Here is a 19,992-nt window from a genome sequence, read left to right on the forward strand (position 1 = left end):
GCCCCGCAGGGAGTTCTCGGCTGCTCCAGCGGCCGTGAGAGCGAGCTGTGAAGAACACCGCCAGAAAGAAACCAGCCCTGGTTAATTCTTTGGTTATTATTCAGGTAATTCGTTTTGTTCTATAGAGAAGTCAGTGGGAGGAGTTTATTCCGGATAACGCATGCTATTAACTTTAATTTAAAACAGAGCTAGGAGAAATGATGTAGGTTTATTTTGCTATGATTTGGCGAAGTGCAAAGTGATACAGCAGTGCCAGTCAACAAGTGTGCAAGTAGTGAGTCAAGCTCCACAAAAGAGCTAAGGCCAACTTAGAAAAACAGTAAGACTACAGTTAATACTTACACGTGGTTCTTTTTATTTGCCCACTTGTCTCAATCTGATTCATATTTTCAACGTTTTCTCTGCAATGCGAGGACCAGAACTTACTATCAGTGTTGTATTTGATTATAGATGCATGCATACATGGAATCAGATAATCTTATGTAAATAGAAAATATGAGGAGGGACAGCTTTAAAAAAAATAAAAAGAGAGTTAGCGATACTGCAGATGATACTAGACCAAAACCAAAATTGTCATATCCTTAACAGGTGTTACATTTAGCACACTGGACAAGACATCTGATACCTGAATAATTATGTTCAGGAGCAAAGCATTCAGTCTGTTAAAACCCATTCCCTTGATGTCTGGCCAGACAAATTTGGCTTACAAATTTATTCATCCAGCTATTGCTTCTCATGGACATCGCTGTCACAGGAGAGGTGTGGATTACAGACAGAGGTACAAGACATGCCCAGGTAGTGCTGGAGGACAAACAATAAGTGCTTCTCAGACCAAGGTTGGTATCTGGAGAGCCCCCTTCCCTCTGCAAGGTTCCTTTAAGTGTTTTTAGTTTACTGCTATCAATATAATTTTTTAAGATTGTACCTGGTACTGGCAGAACCCCAGTTCTTGAACCAAAGCTGCAGTCTATGAATGGTTTACGTGCGCATCAAACATGGCTGAGATTGCAGTGGACTCAGCATGTCCATACTAATGAAAAGATTAATTACATACGACTAGCCTGTTTCTAGTGCATCAGCTGGTTTGTTTAACCAGCTCTCGCTGCACTGCACTGTGGCTTCCTCATGGATCACCTTTCTGCTTGTGAAGTTTAGGAAGTGCTTTTAAAATGAATGTGGGTCTGGCTCTGACCTTCGTGAGTGGTGTGTTGTAATGGAGGAGGAAGTGGTGATGATGAAAGCAAATGGTGTAATACAGTGCTGCCTTACTGGCATCTGCCAGTCAGTTGATAATATCTGGAGCCCAGTTTTCCATCACTTAACAGCATAAGGTTTAGTTGCCGTCCCATCTGAGTAAGTTGCTGCAGGAGCATCAGGTTCTGATCATCAAGAAGCTGTGCAACGCTGTCACAATATGACATCAAATCTTGTCTTTTATTCTATGCGTCATTCATTCTGGAGGACGAATCTAGTTTATCCTTCTAAGGTCACGTAAGAAATATAGAGACTACAGCTAGGGAAATTTGCACAATTTTCACAACCATATGGGGCTGGCAAGGTTCAAAATACTTCAGTTGGCAAGAAATAGATTAGATATATTTAAGAACACAGTATTCCTTTGCAATACGGTTGCACTATTCATCTCATTGCTTTGTTTGCTGATGTTCAGAACTGGTTAGTGTTATCAGAGACACTGCTCGTGGTGAACTGCAGACCTGTCCTAACGTGGAGTCCCCTTCTAGCCCATGTACAGCAGCAGACTGGAACTGAGGCAGAAATGCAGGTCAAGGCCAGGATAAAGCAGTATTACTGGTGTCAAGATTGTAAGCATTTAATAGATGCAGTTGGGATAAGCCTGAATTTGCTAAGGACAAGGGTTTGACAGAAATTTCCAATCTGCATTGATGCCTTTTTGTCACAGGTTTGAATTGTGGTTACTCACAGAAGGCTTGTGTGAGAGGACTGAAGCAGCAGATAATCTCTACCCAGCACTGTGTTCCCAGAATAAATCAGCATACTGCTATAGAAAATTGTTCTGATTCAGTTAGCACAACGGCAGGTTTCCTGGAGCCAAGTCTAAGACACAATGTGGGATAGAGACCTAAAGCAAGTGGAGCACAGCAAACAGAACTGTAGGAAATTAGACACGAATGCTGTTAAGACATGCAGCAAATCTTCAGCTACCATTTTTGTCAATAAGGACTGCCTCTAATTAGGTGCCTGGCTATCTGTGGAGCCCCTATCGTATCGCAGGATACAATACATTTGCATGAGTGTTGCAGAGAGGACTGGGCTCAAAACTGTCTGGGCGGGGGAAAAGTTCTAGTATGACGGACTGTGCTGTCAGTGGGACTTACAGTATCACCTCTAGTGTTCTTCCCCACTGGTTCAGCATATAGGCATGGTTGTGCTAAATTTTGCGGGAGGTAAGTTCAGGTACAGATCTGGATGTTTGAAACACCGAAGGCAAGCAGTGTAGCAGCTGTCCAAGGATGGACCTTCATTGTGCAAATTTGTTACATCTAAACCATTCCTGACAGATGTTTGTCAGACCCACCTGAGCCTCAGTGCCTCCCTACACTACCTGTGGCTTCACCAACCATAATCAATAGGCAAGAAACTTTGAGTAACTTTCTAGCAGCCTCTGTTTCACACCACTGCTTATAGAAATACGAATAAGGTTGAGAAGCTACCAGGTTTGTGTGAAATCAATATTGATTCAGGACTAAAATGAAACTATTTGAGAAGAACACCTTGTAGGACTGGATTTAGATCTCAGGGGGTGGATATTCCTTGGTGTTATAGTCTAAATCAGCACAAATGAAAATACCGGGAAGTTGTCTAATGTACCACGCTAGTACCAAGTGATTTATTCTGTGAATTTATTCTGTATCATTAAAAGCAGTATTGAATTTCATCAGTTTCTTGTTTTACAGATGTGAATTTAAATGATCTCTACAGCATCAATCCTTTAAGGGTGTTCTCCTAAACAAAGGAGTATTTCTTCTATTCCCCTGTTGCAGGTCATGGCAGAAGAAGAGTTGCCGGGTGTTTTGATTCTGGATATAGGAGGAACTCATGGTGTGCTAGAAAATGTTGCAGCACTTTTGAAGAAACATTTTCGCCTTATCACCATGAAGGAATTTCTTGAAAACAAAAAAGAAATGAGCAAAAAAATCCAATCTGTTTTCGTGTTTGAGGGCAGGCCAACTATTGACCAGGAGCTTCTAGAAAGCCTGCCTAATTTGAAGGTAATTGGAAACTCTGGGGTTGGAGTCGATCACTTAGACTTGAAAATGACTTCTAACTTTGGCGTAAAAGTGACCAACACCCCACATGCCGTGGCGGACCCAACAGCAGACATAGGAGTGGCCTTGATGCTGGCCTCTGCCAGAAGACTAGTGGAAGGTAATGTTTTAAATTTCCTGGATCTTAGCCACTTCTTTGGCATATCTCACTTTTACTATGATACAGATGATCTGTCCAAATCAATATTTGGGATGCTTTTACAGGGAAAAGAATTTCTGAGGACTCCATTTTCAGAGGCCTCTGGTTTTCCTATGTCCCACTTCTTTTTAAGGCAGTGGTGACAAGAGTAAGGCCTTTGTCTAAGTTATGCACTTCAAAATTACTTGTGGTATCCTGTTTGGAATAATGTCTGGGGCTTAATTCTCCTCTGGCTGTTCACTGGGTGAGTTGTTTATAGCTGTAAAAACTGAATACAAAATGCATCCAAATCAGTGTCACCACTTTTCCATTTCCCCTTGAAACAAGTGTTAGGAGCTACAGGAAGGTACAAAGCATGTCCCCATCTCTAGAGCAGTAATTAGTATAACTCTTAATTTTTTTCCTGCTTCTGTGAAGAGTTTGTCTAACCCAGTGGGTTGTATTTCCAGAAGAGCATCAGCGTTATTATTGAACTAGCTGATAATCCTTTTGACAAAGTTATTCAAACTGTACCACCAACATTAGTTTATGTCCTTAAAGGTAGGTGCTTTCCCCACATGCCCTTGCTACGCAATGCCTTTCAGGGGAAGGAAGGTGTCAGTAGAGACTATCACAAGAAGTTGCCTCTGTCTTCAGGGACTCATAGTGTTTCTGTCACTGCTGCTCTACCCCTGAGCACCCTGTTTCCCCATGATGTTTTTTCACTATTCCATTTTGCTGGACCTCGAGTTTTTTATATAAAAGCTCATAGAGATCCCTGGCTGAGCTGGAATTTTCAACCTTCATCCCCACTCAAGCAGTAGGCTGCTTTGTGTTGTGATCCAGGAGAGAAATGGTGAGATTTAACCCCAGCTAAAAAAACGTTAAGTCAATGCTTGCGGGGTGGTAAGTGTCAAAGAAGCTATTTTTGAACTTCCAAGAAAATACTCCAGCCACAGAAGAGTTAATTCCCTGAGGAGCCATTCCTCCCAGCACCGTACCCACCCAGGAGCCCCCCTGTGTTGCTGGCTGCAGCCCTGGCTGTTGCAGGGAGTGGCACCATCCAGGCCCTTCTATAAACTGGTCAAAACTAGCAAGGATGTTTTGTAAGGAGTGCTCTAGAGCCCTGCTGCTGTGATGATGAGAAACTTTTCCTTTCCCTCAAACCTATGTTTATGGTCCGTTTGTACCCATTTAACATGTACCCATTTGTACCCATTTGTACCCATTTAACATGTATTTAACATTCAGGCTGCCAGATTGCGGTTTCTCCAGACACAAAGTATTTTGCTGTTGACTGGCTGGGAGTGGAAGTAACCAGAGCGACGCTTGGGATCATCGGGATGGGCAGCATTGGGTACAGAGTGGCTCAGAGAGCCAGAGCCTTCGACATGAGGATCCTGTACCATAACAGGAACCGGAGGTAAAAACGTCTGGTTTCTGCATGTAATTGGTCAGGGGACAGCGATGGAAACCACAACTCTGCTGTGTCCCCGATCTTCCTAGTGTTACAGAAATTACGCATGCCAGCCACCATAACAGGGTTTGACTCTAGGTTTCTGCTGAATCAATAAGCCGAAAAGAGATTATTCTATAAAGTCCTTTTTATTAATAGCGCTACAGCTCGAGCTGGGTGCCTCCAAAGAGGGACCTTGAGCAAAGAAATCCCTGGGCAATTATACCTCTACAATCTAAATTCCCCACCCCTCGTGCAACTGTTCAGACCAGTAGTAATATTAGGGTCTGGGGTCTTCCCGTTCTTTATTAGGTCCTTTCATTGTCTTTAGGCAGGCTGTTTCTTTTCTTATCCCTAAGGTTGCAGCTTCTGTTAATGAATGTAGCTTCCTTATCTTCTGGCTTGAACTGGCTCTGGGGCCTTCTTTTACTTGACTAGGTAAAAGTTCAACATATCTAGGTGAGAGTTCACAGCTTGTGGCCTAAGGCTTCAGCAAATTTAGCTACTAATGCTAAGCAAGTTATGCTAAACCAGTTCCATATAAGTAGTATACCAAATTGCACAATGCTAGGCACTTGTGACAGTTACAAGCAGCATGAGGAGCACCAGCTGCTTCCTCGCTTTGGCTCCCTGCTGCTCCCCTCGGGGAGCAGCCCACCCTCACCTCCTGTGCTCACTCTGCCCTGGTTAGCTACTAGCAGTTTGGAACAAGGGCCGTGTAACCTTTCTGAAGGTGGTGTCCAAGGAAACCAAGCCTTGTGCCCTCATTTTGTCCCCTGTCCTGCCAGACTCTTCAGGCTTCTGGCAACATCCCTGGCCCACCCAGCCAGTCACCCCTCTCCTCAGCCCAGCCAGATCACTCATCACACCGACACCAGTGAAAAGGGTCATTAGTTTTATAGTTCCCTTTTTTTCAGACTTCGCTTCCCCTTCATTCCTTTTCCACCCCAAGTCCTAACTCACATGACCAGCAAGGAGAGACTCTACAGGGATTGGCATAGACGCAGGAGAGAAGAGTGGGGTCTGACTGCATCCCCAACCTCCTATACCTAATATCGCCTGCGTGCTTCACTTTCACACATGAATCACTCCTTCAGTGTCCTGCCATTCTTCTAGCCCTCTAGCCCACATCCTTCCCTACTCCTTCCACCATCTGTACCTATCAATGTCTTTACCTTGGTCTCAAACCTCTCAATCTCTATGCTGTTCCAGATCTCTCCTAGGGTTGATTGATTGTTAAAGCCAGTTAGAAATAGTTGTGTCAATTTGGGGGTGTGTGCATTTTTCCTTCAGAAGAAAGGAGGAGGAAGAGGCAGTTGATGCCCACTACTGTGAGAAGATGGAAGACTTGCTGCAGCAATCTGACTTTGTTATGTTGGTTGTGAACCTGACTCCTGAGACTCACAAACTGATTGGGAAAAAGGAGCTGGGGCTGATGAAACCCACAGCTATTCTTATAAACATCAGCCGAGGTAGGACAGTCTAAAAGCACTGTTTGTGGCTCCATAGTTAAGGTTGTGTTGACATTCTCCCCTCCAACCTCAGTCTGTGATATCCCTGTATTGTTTGTGTCATGAAGTTTTGGCAGTCTACAAATGAATGACTTATCATAGATCAGATGCTATGTGTTCAAAGGTCCTATGGAATCTGCTGATGCTCAGCAGATGTTCTGTTCTCTTCAGCCTTATCCTAAAGACAGCTTTTTTTAGTGGAAATAACTGAAACGTTTGTCATCACTGATGATGAATGGGGTACAAGGCAAAACATAAGTTTCATTTGGAACATCTACCTAGAAAAGAACCTTACATGGGATTACAGATCTGTTGGCACTGAACAAGAATAGAAGAGAGAGATAATAGTTTCAGTAAACAAAGCAGAGATAGAAGAGTGGAAAGCTTGCAGAGATTAAATGATTTGTCTATAATAATACAGGAAATCAGTGTCAACGAGGAAAAGACTGAAACTGGTCACATCCCAGGATGTGAATGCCTTATGCAGTGGACCATAATCCTCCTCTAATTAAAGATTAGTAAAAAAAATCTCTGTTTTGTTTGGTTAATGGTTATGAGAAAGACATTCTACTTTCTAACAAGGTGAAGATCCTGTAATTTTTCTCACTAGACCCTTGAGACCTTTCCCCACTCTCAGATAAAAACATGTTCATTAACTCGTCACGATAGCAAGATTTTATTTCAATGCAGGTGCAGTTATTGATCAAGATGCGTTGGTAGAAGCTCTCCAGAATAAGGTTATTAGGGCTGCCGCTCTGGACGTGACGCACCCTGAGCCTCTGCCAAGGTAGAGAAACCTGTTTTCCATTCTATTAATCTGAAGTATTTTCAACTGTGTGCAAAAGTGTGCTCATAATCTTGATCTCCATGGGGAGTCCCTCTCACTGTTTAAGGGCAAAACCTCAGCCTGTCTCACACAGTCATAAATAAATGACAAACTATTCACCTTTCCCACATCTGTCAGTTCTTTGCCAGTCTAACTGACGGGCAAGGCAACGAGACCGATAGAGAGGAAGAAGAAATGGGTAAGCAAGCTTCCCACAGCTTTCTGCTCGTTCTGTGCTTGTGGCCCTTTTATCTCAACATTCCATTGCTGTTTCCTGAGGTTCAGTTCTTAACAAGTAGCATGGGATAGCTGCAGAGTAAATTCCCTGTGTAATACATTCTGTTCTTTCTGTTTCTTACAGAGATCATCCTTTATTAAAATTAAATAACATCATCATAACCCCTCACATTGGAACCGCAACAGTCCAAGCTACCCGTATGATGGCAGAAGAAGCAATAGCAAATATGCTGGCTGTTCTCAATGGCCAACCCATTCCAAGTGAAGTGTTTCCCAAATGATGTGTGCCAGATGATATCACTAAATCTCATATGTATGGGAAGGCACTATTTCTTACAGTACAACTTCAAAAAAAAAAAAGCAACCTGTTCCTGCATTGCTGTCGTTGTAATGATACTGCAAAGCTGTCATCTCACTAGTCTTGATCTGTACTGTTATTTACAATTCTGAAAAATAAAGTGGAACTAATAAAAGGGATTTGTTTGAAGATTTTAAACTGAGTAGTTATGCACTTGGATATCTTCAGTCCATAATTTCAATGAATACCTGTGTTCTGTTCCCAGTACTTGCTGCTACATAATGATAAGCAAGTACACCAAGCAGTTTGTGTGACACTCTCAAATTTATTTAAGGTGAATTGAGCATTAATTCCCTGCAGAAATTTTACTGTATCCTGGAACACTTTTCAGCCAATATTGCAATATTCTATTTTTATGTCAAAACACTGAAGAAAGCAGACTCCTTTGAAATGATCATAGGCCTAAGGTTTTCTAATATAAGAGCAGCTCTGCTTCATCTACATGTTAAATCAAAGCAAAGCCAATAATTGAAAAAGTATCTTTGATTTTCCTCAGGGGATCCTTTGAAAACCAAAGTAAATCCAAAGAGATTTAGTTCCTCCATGTGGACAAAAATGATGCTTTTATCTTGACTGGCCATGGAACAACGGTAGATCTACCACTGAAATCACATGGATGAGGGCACAGCCTAAAGAAAAATTAGTGATCAGTCCTAACTTCCAGCCCAGGGCCAAGCTTTTTCTTACATTCTCTTCCCTATGAGCAAGCAACAAAGTCAGAAAATTTAGTAAAATGTTTGTCACCTCCATTATTTTGCAATATGCTCAGGCTTCTTGAAAGGATGGTAAATTGAAGTTTTAGCACAGGAAGCGTAGACAGGCCAAGAGTTAGACATTCAGATGCAAATAGTGAAATACTACTAACAAGGCAACAGCAAGTATTGCCGTAGGGGACTCCAAGATTTTCAGCTCTTGAACAGCTCTCTCCGCAGCTATTCCCAAAATTCCTGTGGAAAATAAATGGTAGCCATAAATAGTCTATTTAAAAAAAAAAAAAAGCTGTCAGTTCAAAGACCCTTGGGAACCAGGAACAGATGGTCAGTGGTTCCTGCAAAAAAAACCCCACGCTTTAATTTGAGTGTATAAGTCCGTCTTGGAAAACACTTGCCTAAGCATCTATTATTTTGTTAACTTACGATAGCCTCAGGAGAAGGCAATACAGTTAAGAAGTCACTGGTGTCTCTTCCAGAGAGGAGGCTGCAAAAATCTCTGCAATGAAGCATTTAAAAATTAACCTGGTAACTCAAAGTTCATGATGAAGCTGTGCAATTTATTTTCACGAACTAGATTTGGTTCGACATTTTTCTAAACTACTTAGATATGGTAATTTGTGATTTCAGGGTAGGGAAGGAGATTTACTGCACCGGAGTATTGGTGATCTGAAACTAAGTAATTAATGATAAATAATTGTGTGCTATGAGCCTGGTGGCAATGATATGAAACCTTACAGACCATGAGGGACAGAACTTGCTCAGACTTGATTATGTGAATACCTCTGTGTGTTCGTGTATGTGTGTGTATAATTGGTAGTATACTTAAAAGAGCTGCTTTCTTGTCCTGGTTTGTTTACATCCCTATCTAAATATGTGGTTTATAAGATCTCTTGTCATAGGTGTCATGAAACAGGACATGAAAGTGGTTATTCTTTAAAATATCTGGAAATAATTATATGTCTGTCTTCTGACTCTGGGTCTGTCTTCTTTGTGCAGATCACGGGAGGAGGAGAGCTACCTGGGCTTTTGGTAAATTAAATTGGTGGCATACATGGAATACTGCGTGGCCACATGGGGTTCCTGAAGAAACATTTCTACCTCATTACCATGAAGGAATTTCTTGAAAACAGAAAGCATATAAGTAAAAAGTTCCAAGCGATCTATTTGTGGTGGCACAAACCAGTCATTGACCAAGAGGCTCCTCCAGAGCCTGCCAAGCTTGAAAGTGATTGCAAATTCAGGGTTAGGGGTGCATCACCTGGATCTGAATCTTGTAGCTAGCTTTGGTGTGAAGATGGCTAATGCTCCACGTGCTGTTTCTAGCAGCACAGCAGATACTGGCATGACTTTGCTGCTAGGATCTGCTAGAAGACTAGTGGAAGGTAACATCTCAATTCTTTTGTGGCTTCTAAAACTCATACAAGATTTACCTACCATTAACTTGACTTTTCCTAGAGTTATCTGTAGTGCACATAGTTTCACAGAAACCATAAAAATCTAAATATGTTGGGTTGGCAAATAGGATAATTGCTATTTTAATATATTTTATATATCACAAATATATCTAAATTATTACATTATCCACAAACATACATTTCAACTAGGTATAAATAAAATCATATGAGTTCATTTTTCACAGGTCACCAGCCTGAGCTGAAAATACTTGAGCAGAATCCAATCACATTCGATTCAAATACAGCTTTTTGCTTTATGGACAGGGCTTGGTCTTAGAAGCTGGAGTTTAGTTTTTAGAATAAATATAGCTGTAAACTTGATTTAACGGTTTCAGGTGAACAACACACTGAGGTGTTCTTCCTACATATGAAAACTTTAAATTTGATTACCTTCTTCAGCAGCGCATTTTCAGTGACTATGACATTTGGCTGACATAAGACATGCCTCTTCATGTGATAGCGGTACAGTGCTATTGACCAAAAGTGGGGGATGCCAAAGATCAGACGATCGCTGCAATCACAGGCTGGCAGAAGAAATTAGAGTGTGGGAGGCAACAGTGGAGCAGAATAAGGGTATATGCTGAAAGCTGGGGCTGACAGAGGTGTGGGCGTATTCTCAGGGACTGAAATGGGTTGGTGCAGAATTGCAGAATTGAAGGAGCATTAGAGAGCAACAGGGCAGTCTGCTCCAGCTTCTGCTAGTAGCACCCTTTCTAGTTTCTTCCACAATTTTTTCTTGCCATCTCCCCAAATAGACCTACCCTCTGGAGGAAAAGATCCTCCAGATTTATCCTATTAAATTTACCTGCCTTTGGCGTGCCAGCTGTACCACAAGATTCATAGAAACTCAAAGGAGACTTGTCTTCCCCTAAATCTTTCTACCTCACAAGAAGGAGACAGATTAAAAGGGAGATTAATTTCTTGTTTCCATCTACATAAACTATCCCTGGTGGCACTTCTGATAGCTCTGCCCTGGCATAACTGAGTTTTACCTTGAGGCATTTTTTGATACTTTCACAATATTCTGCTTAGGTTTCAGAAGAGCTGGCAATATCAGAAGACTGAAATATCAGAAGCCTGTCACCTTGCTAGCAGACTAATAAGTGCTGTCTCTGTGCATATAAGTTTATTTTCTGTGTTGTAGAACTATCCAAAATTTTGCAGGTTTAACATATAATTATGGAAATTACTGAGTAGGGATTTTTAAAGAAGTCACACTTTTCTTTCCAAGGAGAGTGGCAGAGGTGATCAGGAAACCTGTTCTTATTCTAAATAGCAAAACCAACATCTGGTGTTATTCTCTACATGGCATTTCCAAACTCTGCAGTGTTACTGGCAACAATTTTTTTGATTGTTGATGCAGAACAGGGCAATATTTTTATGAGTCTAAAGCAGTACAATCAATTTTTAGGGGAGATTACATCAAAAGGCTTTTTGTAGTATGGTGAGAATAAATGGGAATGTCACATACATGCGGCAGGGAAAGATTAGGGAGTCACCTAGGACATTACAAAAACCATTGCTATTTAAAATTGTGTATTTGTAACCATTAAAAGTGTACTATAGTAGCACAACAAACCCAAACTCTTTTGCCATGTTCCTGTGTTCATACTGGGGTGTTTTTCTTGCAGGCTATCACGTAGCAATTTCTTCAGGTATGGAGTACTGTGAAGCTGATTTTCTGGGAGTTGAAGTTACTGGAGCTACTCTGGGGATCACGGGCACGGGCAGCGTTGGGTGTAAGATAGCTCTGAGAGCCAAAGCATTTGAAATGAACATTTTGTACCACAACAGGACACGGAGGTAAAGATATGTCTTGACCCCAATTACAGCAGAAACTCCCTTTTAGATAGTCAGTATTTCCTTTTTGAGGAATTATGTCAGGAATATAGCAAGAAATGAGGGAACAGGGCCAAGATTAAAAAGAAAGAAAAAAAAAAGAATGGTTGCCTCAAATCAGTCTTTTAAGGAATTACTTGGTAATTAAACACTTGGAAACTTAATTTAGGTTTTATATTAGAAATGCCAAGGTTTCCTGGAGATGTGATCAGAAAAAGGAAAATCAAGCTTATACTTTTTTTATTCTTATCGTGTCTTACCATAGTGACACATAACTCTACCTTTTGTTTATTTTTTCCCCGTATTTTGAAGCTCAGGAGTGATCTTGTTGAAACTCTGACTGCAGAACTAGGAAACATACTTGGCACAATATGAAAACTGATTAACTTGAGAGCTGTTCTTGAGAAAACCTTGTTTCTCTTCAAACCAGTAGGAATTTTGCCAAGTGTTTAACCGGATTTCACCCTTTATTTCTAGCCCCTCCTAACTTGCGTATCTGGGAGTCTGATCCTTGTTAGAGATTCAGCACAGGGGCTCTTCAATGTAAAGGTGAGCAAGATCCCCATGTACAACTCGAGGCCGTTGCAATCAGGCAAGGTGCAGCCAACAAGCAGAACAAATGTTTACTGCTATAAACCATGATCTACCCTGAGACAACTTTACTCCTCCCTGACTGAAGGAGGAAGCTGCAGTGCTAGTACATGTGGCTTTCAGTGATTTTCTCCATATGCAGACTGCAGCAGGAGAGTTACTGTTCTTGCTAGCCCTAACCAAATCACAAGGGTGGATGAGGCCAGAAATTTCTAGCCTTGCTTGGCGTTCTGTTACTTCAGAAATTACAAAAACAGCTGAGCAAACTCACATTAAAAAAGTACTAGTCAAAACCCTCCTTAAGATCTTTCAGAATTTCTTCATAAACCACAAAAAAGAGAAAATAAGGCACAAATCCTTTTTTTATTTTCTGCGGATCATCACTAAGTCCCTCTGTTTAATATTTTTCAGTCTTTAAAGTAACTTTTATGTAGGAGTGCTGTGATGAATAATCAACACACAGTGACACAGAAATTAAAAACCTGCTTATTTTAGAGTACATTTACACTTCAAGCTTATGCGCTGAAGCGAGATGCACTCTGCATGCTGCAATACTGGCTGTAGTTCCAGTCTGTTCTTTACCCACTTAATCTGTGGCTGTTGACCTGGACACTGAAAGAAAACAATGAAATGCATGCGTTAGGAGACACATGGTCCAAAGCTACGCTGAAGTTAATTTTCTTAGTGTGAATTCTTTCTTTATTTCTAGATTAGGGAGAAGATAATTCAAAGCCATTCTCTTGCAATCAGGAGCAGAAGATTGTACACACAATCTCTTATCATTGCTTCTTTATTTCCCAAATTTCAGGCAGCCAAATTTACAAAGAAAAAGAGAAATGGCAAGGATCCTTTTTTATTGTGAAAAGTTCAAGCTAAAAATCTCTCTCTACTTTGGTAACTTCTTGGGTTGAACACTTTATTTTGTGAAAGTCCTGGGGCGGCCAAAGAGCTGCCTTGCTGATTCCACTCATCCGAAAATGCCAGGCTCACTGGAGGATGCCAACAGGTTGAGGACCGCCGTCATGCTCAGAGCTCACACGGATGAGCTCTGGTGAATACCACTACTCTGGTTTGAGCGATTACTGCATCCTGTGAGGTGCACCGTCCCCACGGGGGATCCTGGAGAGTGGACCATGTGCTGCCATCTGTTCCACTGCTTAGCCTTGGTCCACTTGCAGACTTTAAAAGAAGCCCCCGGACCCTGCACTGCAGTGGCTGAGAGGCAGGCATGCAATCCATCCCCTGCTGTAGGGCTTGAAGCCTTCCAGAAGGGCCTAAACAGCCAGCTGAGACTAAATTCACCTTTGTTTGCCACCTGTTTGCTACATGAATGTGATAGTCAGATCCTTTAGTTTGTATACCAATGACATCATTGAAGAAAATACTTTCATGACTGATACCCTGAAATACAGTGTGATCCTTTTTCTCCCCACCAGGAAAGAGCAAAAGGAGCAAGCTGTCAGTACCGTTTACTGCGGAAAGGTAGACAACTTGCTCCAGCAGGCAGATTTTGTGATAGTGGTGGTGACCCTGACACCTCAGACACACAAGCTGATTGGGAAAAGAGAGATGGAGCTGATGAAACCCACAGCTACTCTCATTACATCAGCCATCCAGGTACCATCCAGAACCGTTGACTGGCCTGAGGAGAAAGTATGAGCCAGCCCCCGTTGTGTTACGTGCAGCACCATGCTGCATCCACCGCACAGCTGGTGCATACACCCAGGACAGATCAGGCATGGTGAAAATTCCTCTCTCTCCCCTTCTGTTCTCTTTTCACTCTCAGATCGTTACCTGCAAATGGCACTCAGAGACACTCTTACTCCAAACCGCATGCAGGAGTTGACCAAGAGGCCTGGTGACAGCTCTGCAGACTGGTGTTACCAGGGCTGCAGCTTTGGATGTCACCTGCCTGGAACCACTGCCCCGGTTGCCATCTCTGCTTATTTCTCAGAAACGATGCCCGAGCCCTGGAGGAGGCAGGAGGCATCCCTGCAGGGGCAGGGATCTGGCAGAGGCAGCCCCACTCGCCCCCGGGGGGGAGGTTTGGGTAGAAGTGCCATGAATACGGATGGAATGCAGCCCAGATGCTGGGTCTGATAACAGCCCAAAGGGAAGCCTGGGCGCCAGGAAACAGCAGGAGGGGGCTTGTGTGCCGAGGGGAGCATTAAACCCCCTCCACGGAATCACCATATGAAGCTGCAGCAGTGCTTCACTTACAAATTGCTTTATCTGAAGGTGCAACTTGCCGCGAATGGGTGGAAGCTGCTTGAGTCATCCCTTCTTAGACCGGCTGCATTGCCCCGAGGTTTCCCTCCCTGCAGGCTTGCTTCCCCAATACAAGGCTGAAGCACTGCGGATCTCTCGGGCCCGGAGGCTACTCAGCTTGGCTAAAAAGACACCTCTACCAGAATGGTGCCTCATGGACTTAACTGTGCTGGGCTGCATTTTGGGTTGCGGGCGGTTTGGTCTTGTTATGTCTCTGTGCCAGGACATCACTGTCCATTATCTGAGTCGAATAACTACAGCTCAGGCCATTTTGTAGGGTTCACGTGGCAGCAGGGCTTCATCCTCTCTTCTGACATAGTTCAAATTGCTGCCTAATGGCAAAAGTCTGCTTCTGGACAAAAGAGCACAGTATAAACTCTTTGTATGTCCTTTTGACATCCACAGTTACTTGAACACAGGTGATCAGGTTCTGTGGATTGAAGTGGGACTTGTAAAGTTATGCTAAATTATATTTAAATACAGTGCAAAAGCCAAAGTAGGACTCCTCTTTATTTCGAGGAACAACAGTAGGTAACTTAACTACCTCTTTTTTCCTTTCTTCCAGAGATCGTATGTTGTTAAAATTAAAGAACGTCGTCGTAACACCTCACCTCGGCATTAAAACAGGCAAAGCCACCTACATGATAACAGAGGAAGCAGCTGAAAACATACTACAGCTCTTAATGGTCTCCCCATACCCAGTGAAGTGCTCCCTAGCTGATGTGCAAAAGGCTATCACAGCTCTCTCTTTATTCTTCTCTTTCCCCCCATCAGCTCTAGAGGTTTTTATTCTAATGTTTTCCCTGTTAAGAGAAACCTATTCCAAGTGGTCATGGAAAGCTCTGGCTGGGTCTCACATGTAATTAAAAAACAACTTTTACATTTTAATTTCCTTGCAAAGTGGAGGAATACATTACTTTTCACTTCCAACCACAGATAGATGCATGCAGGCTTTACGTGGCTCTGGGAAAAACAACTTCTCATTGCCAATGCACTTACAGTTCTTGCTAGCCTCCCTAGTCCTAAAGAAAACAGCGTTTTAGATTACGTAATTCACTTTGTTCCCATTCTATTAACTATCAAATACAACAAAGTGAGCTACGTGGCTAGAAATAATATTGATTTTCCATGTAGAAGTCTCCATTTAAACTAGCTCCTGAGACACAAAATGCTGAGGCAAAATTCAGTTTTCAGAAAAGTACTCAGAATCACTTAGTCAGAGCAGACTGGATTTTAGAACACAATTTAAAGTACTAGCACTAAGAAAAATTAGTCTTCAAGATGAACATGCTTTACATGTGTTTGTAATACCAAATTTATGCGCAGTCTACCTCCAGTTTTTCAACTTTGTGCAAATATTTGCAAGAACACTTGGAGCCCCCTAAGCCTCCAGCACCATTCTGTAAATTAGTGGGAACACAAAAGTCTATAAAAACACATGCAGCATTAAAATCCAAATCTATATGTTTTCCTTTGTATCACTGCTTCTGGACATTCACAAGAATAATTATATTTGAAACAAGATATAGCAGGGAGCTGCACTACTGTGAAGAGAAAAAAAATACTTTGACAAATTGCTTTTGTTACTGCAATTACTATAGAAAAAGTTAAAATCCCATGGCTTTCCTCCACTAGAAATAGCACCTGTATTACAATTAATCATTCAAATTCCACAGCGAAAAGATCTCTTTAAATAGAAGAATGCTGATCCACCTCACTAAAGCTTTGGAGGAAACAGTTTAATGTCCTCTCGGTTGTCTTTATGTACTCTCTGTGGTCTTAATACATGTCCAAAAGACAAATAAACCAATACACAAATCAAAGTGGCAGTACTATGCATTTTATTATGTAGTATGACTTTATGAATAGTATGATTATTTAATCTATCAGTAAAATTTATAGGAAAGTTGCCATTTAGTGCAGCTAGGATTTTGCCTGTAGTCTCATGCATCTTTACAGAGCCATTTCCACTTCCTTTTTCTTGCAGAAAGTTGTCACTGGTGCTTGCCAAAAGACACTTCCTTCCACCAGTTTAACATACGATGCTGTTACCAACTCTTGCAGCTCAGGGAAACAAGACATTGCAGCCTTTCAGGAACAGCAAGTTGGCTGGCAAGAATTTCAAGACTGTCCCAGGTACCTCCCTGTTCTCTGAGGTACACGCGCCCAGGATGCCTTTCATTGTCACCTGTGTGACCTTGACAAAAAAAAGTGTATTCTTTCAAAATAAAAGGCTAAGCAATAAATTACAGAGCTGAAAACAAAGCTAAAATAGCAGAGAGAAAAAAATACCTTTTATTAGATCAATATCCTAAAACTGGAAAAAACACACAAGGTTTTCACTTCTACATAAAACAATAGAACATGTTTGGCATTTGCTTGGAGTTTTACTTCTAAATTTGCAGATATTTCAAGTATCTGGGCTGATTAGTTACAGAAGTGCTCTCTGCCGGTGGGGTGTTTTAGACAGGAAGACACAGCGCTAGACAACAGGACACCTGTCAGTCATTGAAGTGATGAGTTGACTCACACACAACGCTTAACGACTTGGCATTCCACAGACTGGAAATCATTACTTGAAGGACAGCTTCCCAAAATGTGTTCAGGAAGCAACTACCTCTTTTTTCAAATTACATTGCAAAAAATGGCCGTTTGTTTCCTGCCTTTCCTTAATCTATAAATATTTATTGAATAGTATCAAATTAACTGACACACAGTTAAGGAAGCTTTCCTGTGCTTACTAGATGCCGTTTCCCATCTCTGCTATTCTACTTAGATTGTGCTTAGAAAACACAATACATCCAATCTTACAAGTACTAAAAATGGATCAAAAAATTCAGCGGCCACAAGAGCAAAGAGATGATCCGTTACCGTTCACTCCATTGATTCAGTTTTGTTTGAAACATTTTGATGGGCAAACAGTAGATGATCTGGCATAAAGTGCTGCTACAGTAGTCTACTGGGAAAGCTGGTCTTACCTGTGGCAAGCAGATGGGTTAGTGATAGCACTGTGATGGTTTAGAGTCAGTGACAACAAATGCATCGCTTGAGTTGACCTTGCCGGAAACAATAAACTTGTGAATATAGATCTCCTGCCTCTGTTTTTTTGTCCTATGAATCCTGGTCACATATAACAGTGCTTTAACACATAGCCTAGACATGGGAAATGTATGTCCTTATCCAGTTTCATACTTAACCTAGTCTATACATCCCAACCGGGAAATGTGTCACATTACATTATACAAAAATCTTTTAGGCTAACGCAATACTTCAAAAGTCTAATCCTAAGAAACAATTATTGTGCAAGCACCTTATTAACACTGCAGGCATCAGCTTGCCCTGCAGTATTACATGGACACCAATGGCAATATTTAATAATGGGAATGAAGTTCACAAATTGTGCAATACTTCTCTCCCCATACTCATAGACATTAATTTCAGAGAACTTTGTCACAATGCTGGTATAATAGATCCCTTTCTGTAATAGAAAACTAACAGCACACTGCAACACTCTGTAATTCAGCTTAACACACTACATGGAGGTCTTTAAGGTACTCTACAAATTAAATCTACTTAGGACATGATAGTGCACTGGTGCAACACTCTCATCTTGTTTTACCTTAATCAGACTTAGCTTATGGTAACTGTTGTTTGGTTGCTGCCCACAGTCTACTTTCTGTGACATTCTGTGTCCTAGTAATTCGAACAGCTCTTCAATCACTTAAAATATAAATGGCTTCCTGACCTCTTCTGTCATGTACGTTGCTATACAGATATATCTCCTATAGAGATATATCAGCTCCTGAACCATAATTTGAAAATTAGCTGTTCAAGTTAAACAAAAAAGCTTTGAAGCCATCTGATTCTCTCTGCATCTAACCAGATAACACACCCACACCCATTTTCTTGACGTTTGATATGTATGTCCTGGATTTTTGCTTAAAAAAAGAGTTTTGACTATTTTTTTTCCTTCTCTGTCTAATTGCTTCTTCATTTTCTTCATTCAAATTTGTTGATTTGATATGCAAAGGGAAAAACTACTGTGTTGTCCTTTTTTACCTTCACTACTCAAAAGTGGTAGACCTCCTTCCTCGATTCACAGCTAGAATGACTTGTGTCTTTGAGAGGGACTTTACAATGGTCCTTCCATCTCAGGTATTGTAACGTGAGAAGTAAGTTAAAAGATCACCCATTGTGTCTTATCAGCAAACTTGGAAGCAGTTGATGTGAAACAGGGAATGTGTAAGCATTTTAGGGTTTGTTGCTTTTTCTTAAAGATGAAAATTCAAGTAGACTTAACTAAGAATCCAGTTAATATGCTGTAACCCCATCTTGCTAGTTAATGAATTTTTGCTTTAAAGTTTAACTGTCTGAACTTGAAATCCATGTAAGCAAATGACACTCAGAAATCATCACCAGGATAACAAGAACAAGTTATGGTTTTTTATAATTATTACAACATTTTATTATACTTTATCTTTCCATTAGTCATTTTATAGAGGATTTGCTGTTAAACTTGACTGCCTTAACGTTCAGCACATCAAAATGTCTTTGGTAGAATTCAGGAAGGCACGATTTTGTAATTCATTCTTTTGCAAAGCATTACAGTAGTCGGGAGAGACGCAGCCGTGCGCAGTTGCTGGTTGTTTCGTAGCGTGGAAGGAGCGAGATCCCCGGTGCCCGCAGCAGCGGTATTTCCCGGCCCCTGAGCTGTTCTCGCCACCGAAGCCGGGCACCCCCTCGAGAGTCTGCTGACCCCCTGCACATCGAGGGGGATCGCTCCAGCACAGGCTTAGTGCACCGAGTACTGAAGCTGTCCTTGGCAGTCTCCATCACCGGGGATTTACAGTCCAAGTAACCTTGTCAGGAAAATTTTCATGCGTTTCTCGGCCGGGATAGGCACAGGGCTGCCTGTAGCCGGGGTAAGAGCTGCGGTGACTGAGCACCTGAGCCTGCCCCAGTCGCTTGGCTCTCGAAGAGAGGTTTTGAGGGTATTCTTAGAATCACTTCGGTTGGAAAAGACCTTCGTGTGTACAGTGAGATCTGTCATTGGTGTCTGCCGGTCAGAGACAACTCTTCGTGACACGTTAGCTCGCGGGCAAACAGTGTAATGACCAACAGAGAGACCGGACCATAGCCGGTATTCAAAGACAGTATGGAAAAAACAGCGTGCCTGACGTTAATGCGAAATCCCGATTATTTTGAAATTACTGACAGCGCAGAAACACGATACGTTTTTAAAAAACATACAATTATTTTGCCCTCTCTCGGCTCCCCCGAGGGGTTTGGGGTACACCTCCCGCCGCCCCGGCA

The 19,992-nt window shown here is 41.8% G+C and overlaps 1 protein-coding gene and 1 pseudogene across 1 annotated transcript; both read left to right on the forward strand.

Annotated features, from left to right (window-relative positions):
- The first annotated feature begins 3,026 nt into the window (after nt 1-3,026).
- On the forward strand, nt 3,027-7,737 carry LOC104070649 (glyoxylate reductase/hydroxypyruvate reductase-like). Its single transcript, XM_009581119.1, has 5 exons — nt 3,027-3,408; nt 4,678-4,849; nt 6,176-6,354; nt 7,084-7,180; nt 7,581-7,737. Exons 1-5 carry the CDS (start codon nt 3,027-3,029, stop codon nt 7,735-7,737), a joined length of 987 nt encoding a protein of 328 aa, XP_009579414.1.
- A 1,397-nt stretch (nt 7,738-9,134) lies between these two features.
- LOC104079179 lies at nt 9,135-15,400 on the forward strand (annotated as a pseudogene).
- The last annotated feature ends 4,592 nt before the right edge of the window (nt 15,401-19,992 follow it).

The sequence above is a fragment of the Fulmarus glacialis genome, unplaced genomic scaffold (genome assembly GCF_000690835.1).
Source record: "Fulmarus glacialis isolate BGI_N327 unplaced genomic scaffold, ASM69083v1 scaffold17307, whole genome shotgun sequence".
Lineage (NCBI taxonomy): Eukaryota > Metazoa > Chordata > Aves > Procellariiformes > Procellariidae > Fulmarus > Fulmarus glacialis.

What these genes read in the sequence shown, in the direction of transcription:
- LOC104070649 (XM_009581119.1), top strand. Translation starts at nt 3,027, where the DNA reads ATGGCAGAAGAAGAGTTGCCGGGTGTTTTGATTCTGGATATAGGAGGA. An exon ending in TCTTATAAACATCAGCCGAG is followed by an intron (nt 6,355 to 7,083) that starts GTAGGACAGTCT and finishes ATTTCAATGCAG; the next exon opens with GTGCAGTTATTGATCAAGAT. An exon ending in CACCCTGAGCCTCTGCCAAG is followed by an intron (nt 7,181 to 7,580) that starts GTAGAGAAACCT and finishes TGTTTCTTACAG; the next exon opens with AGATCATCCTTTATTAAAAT.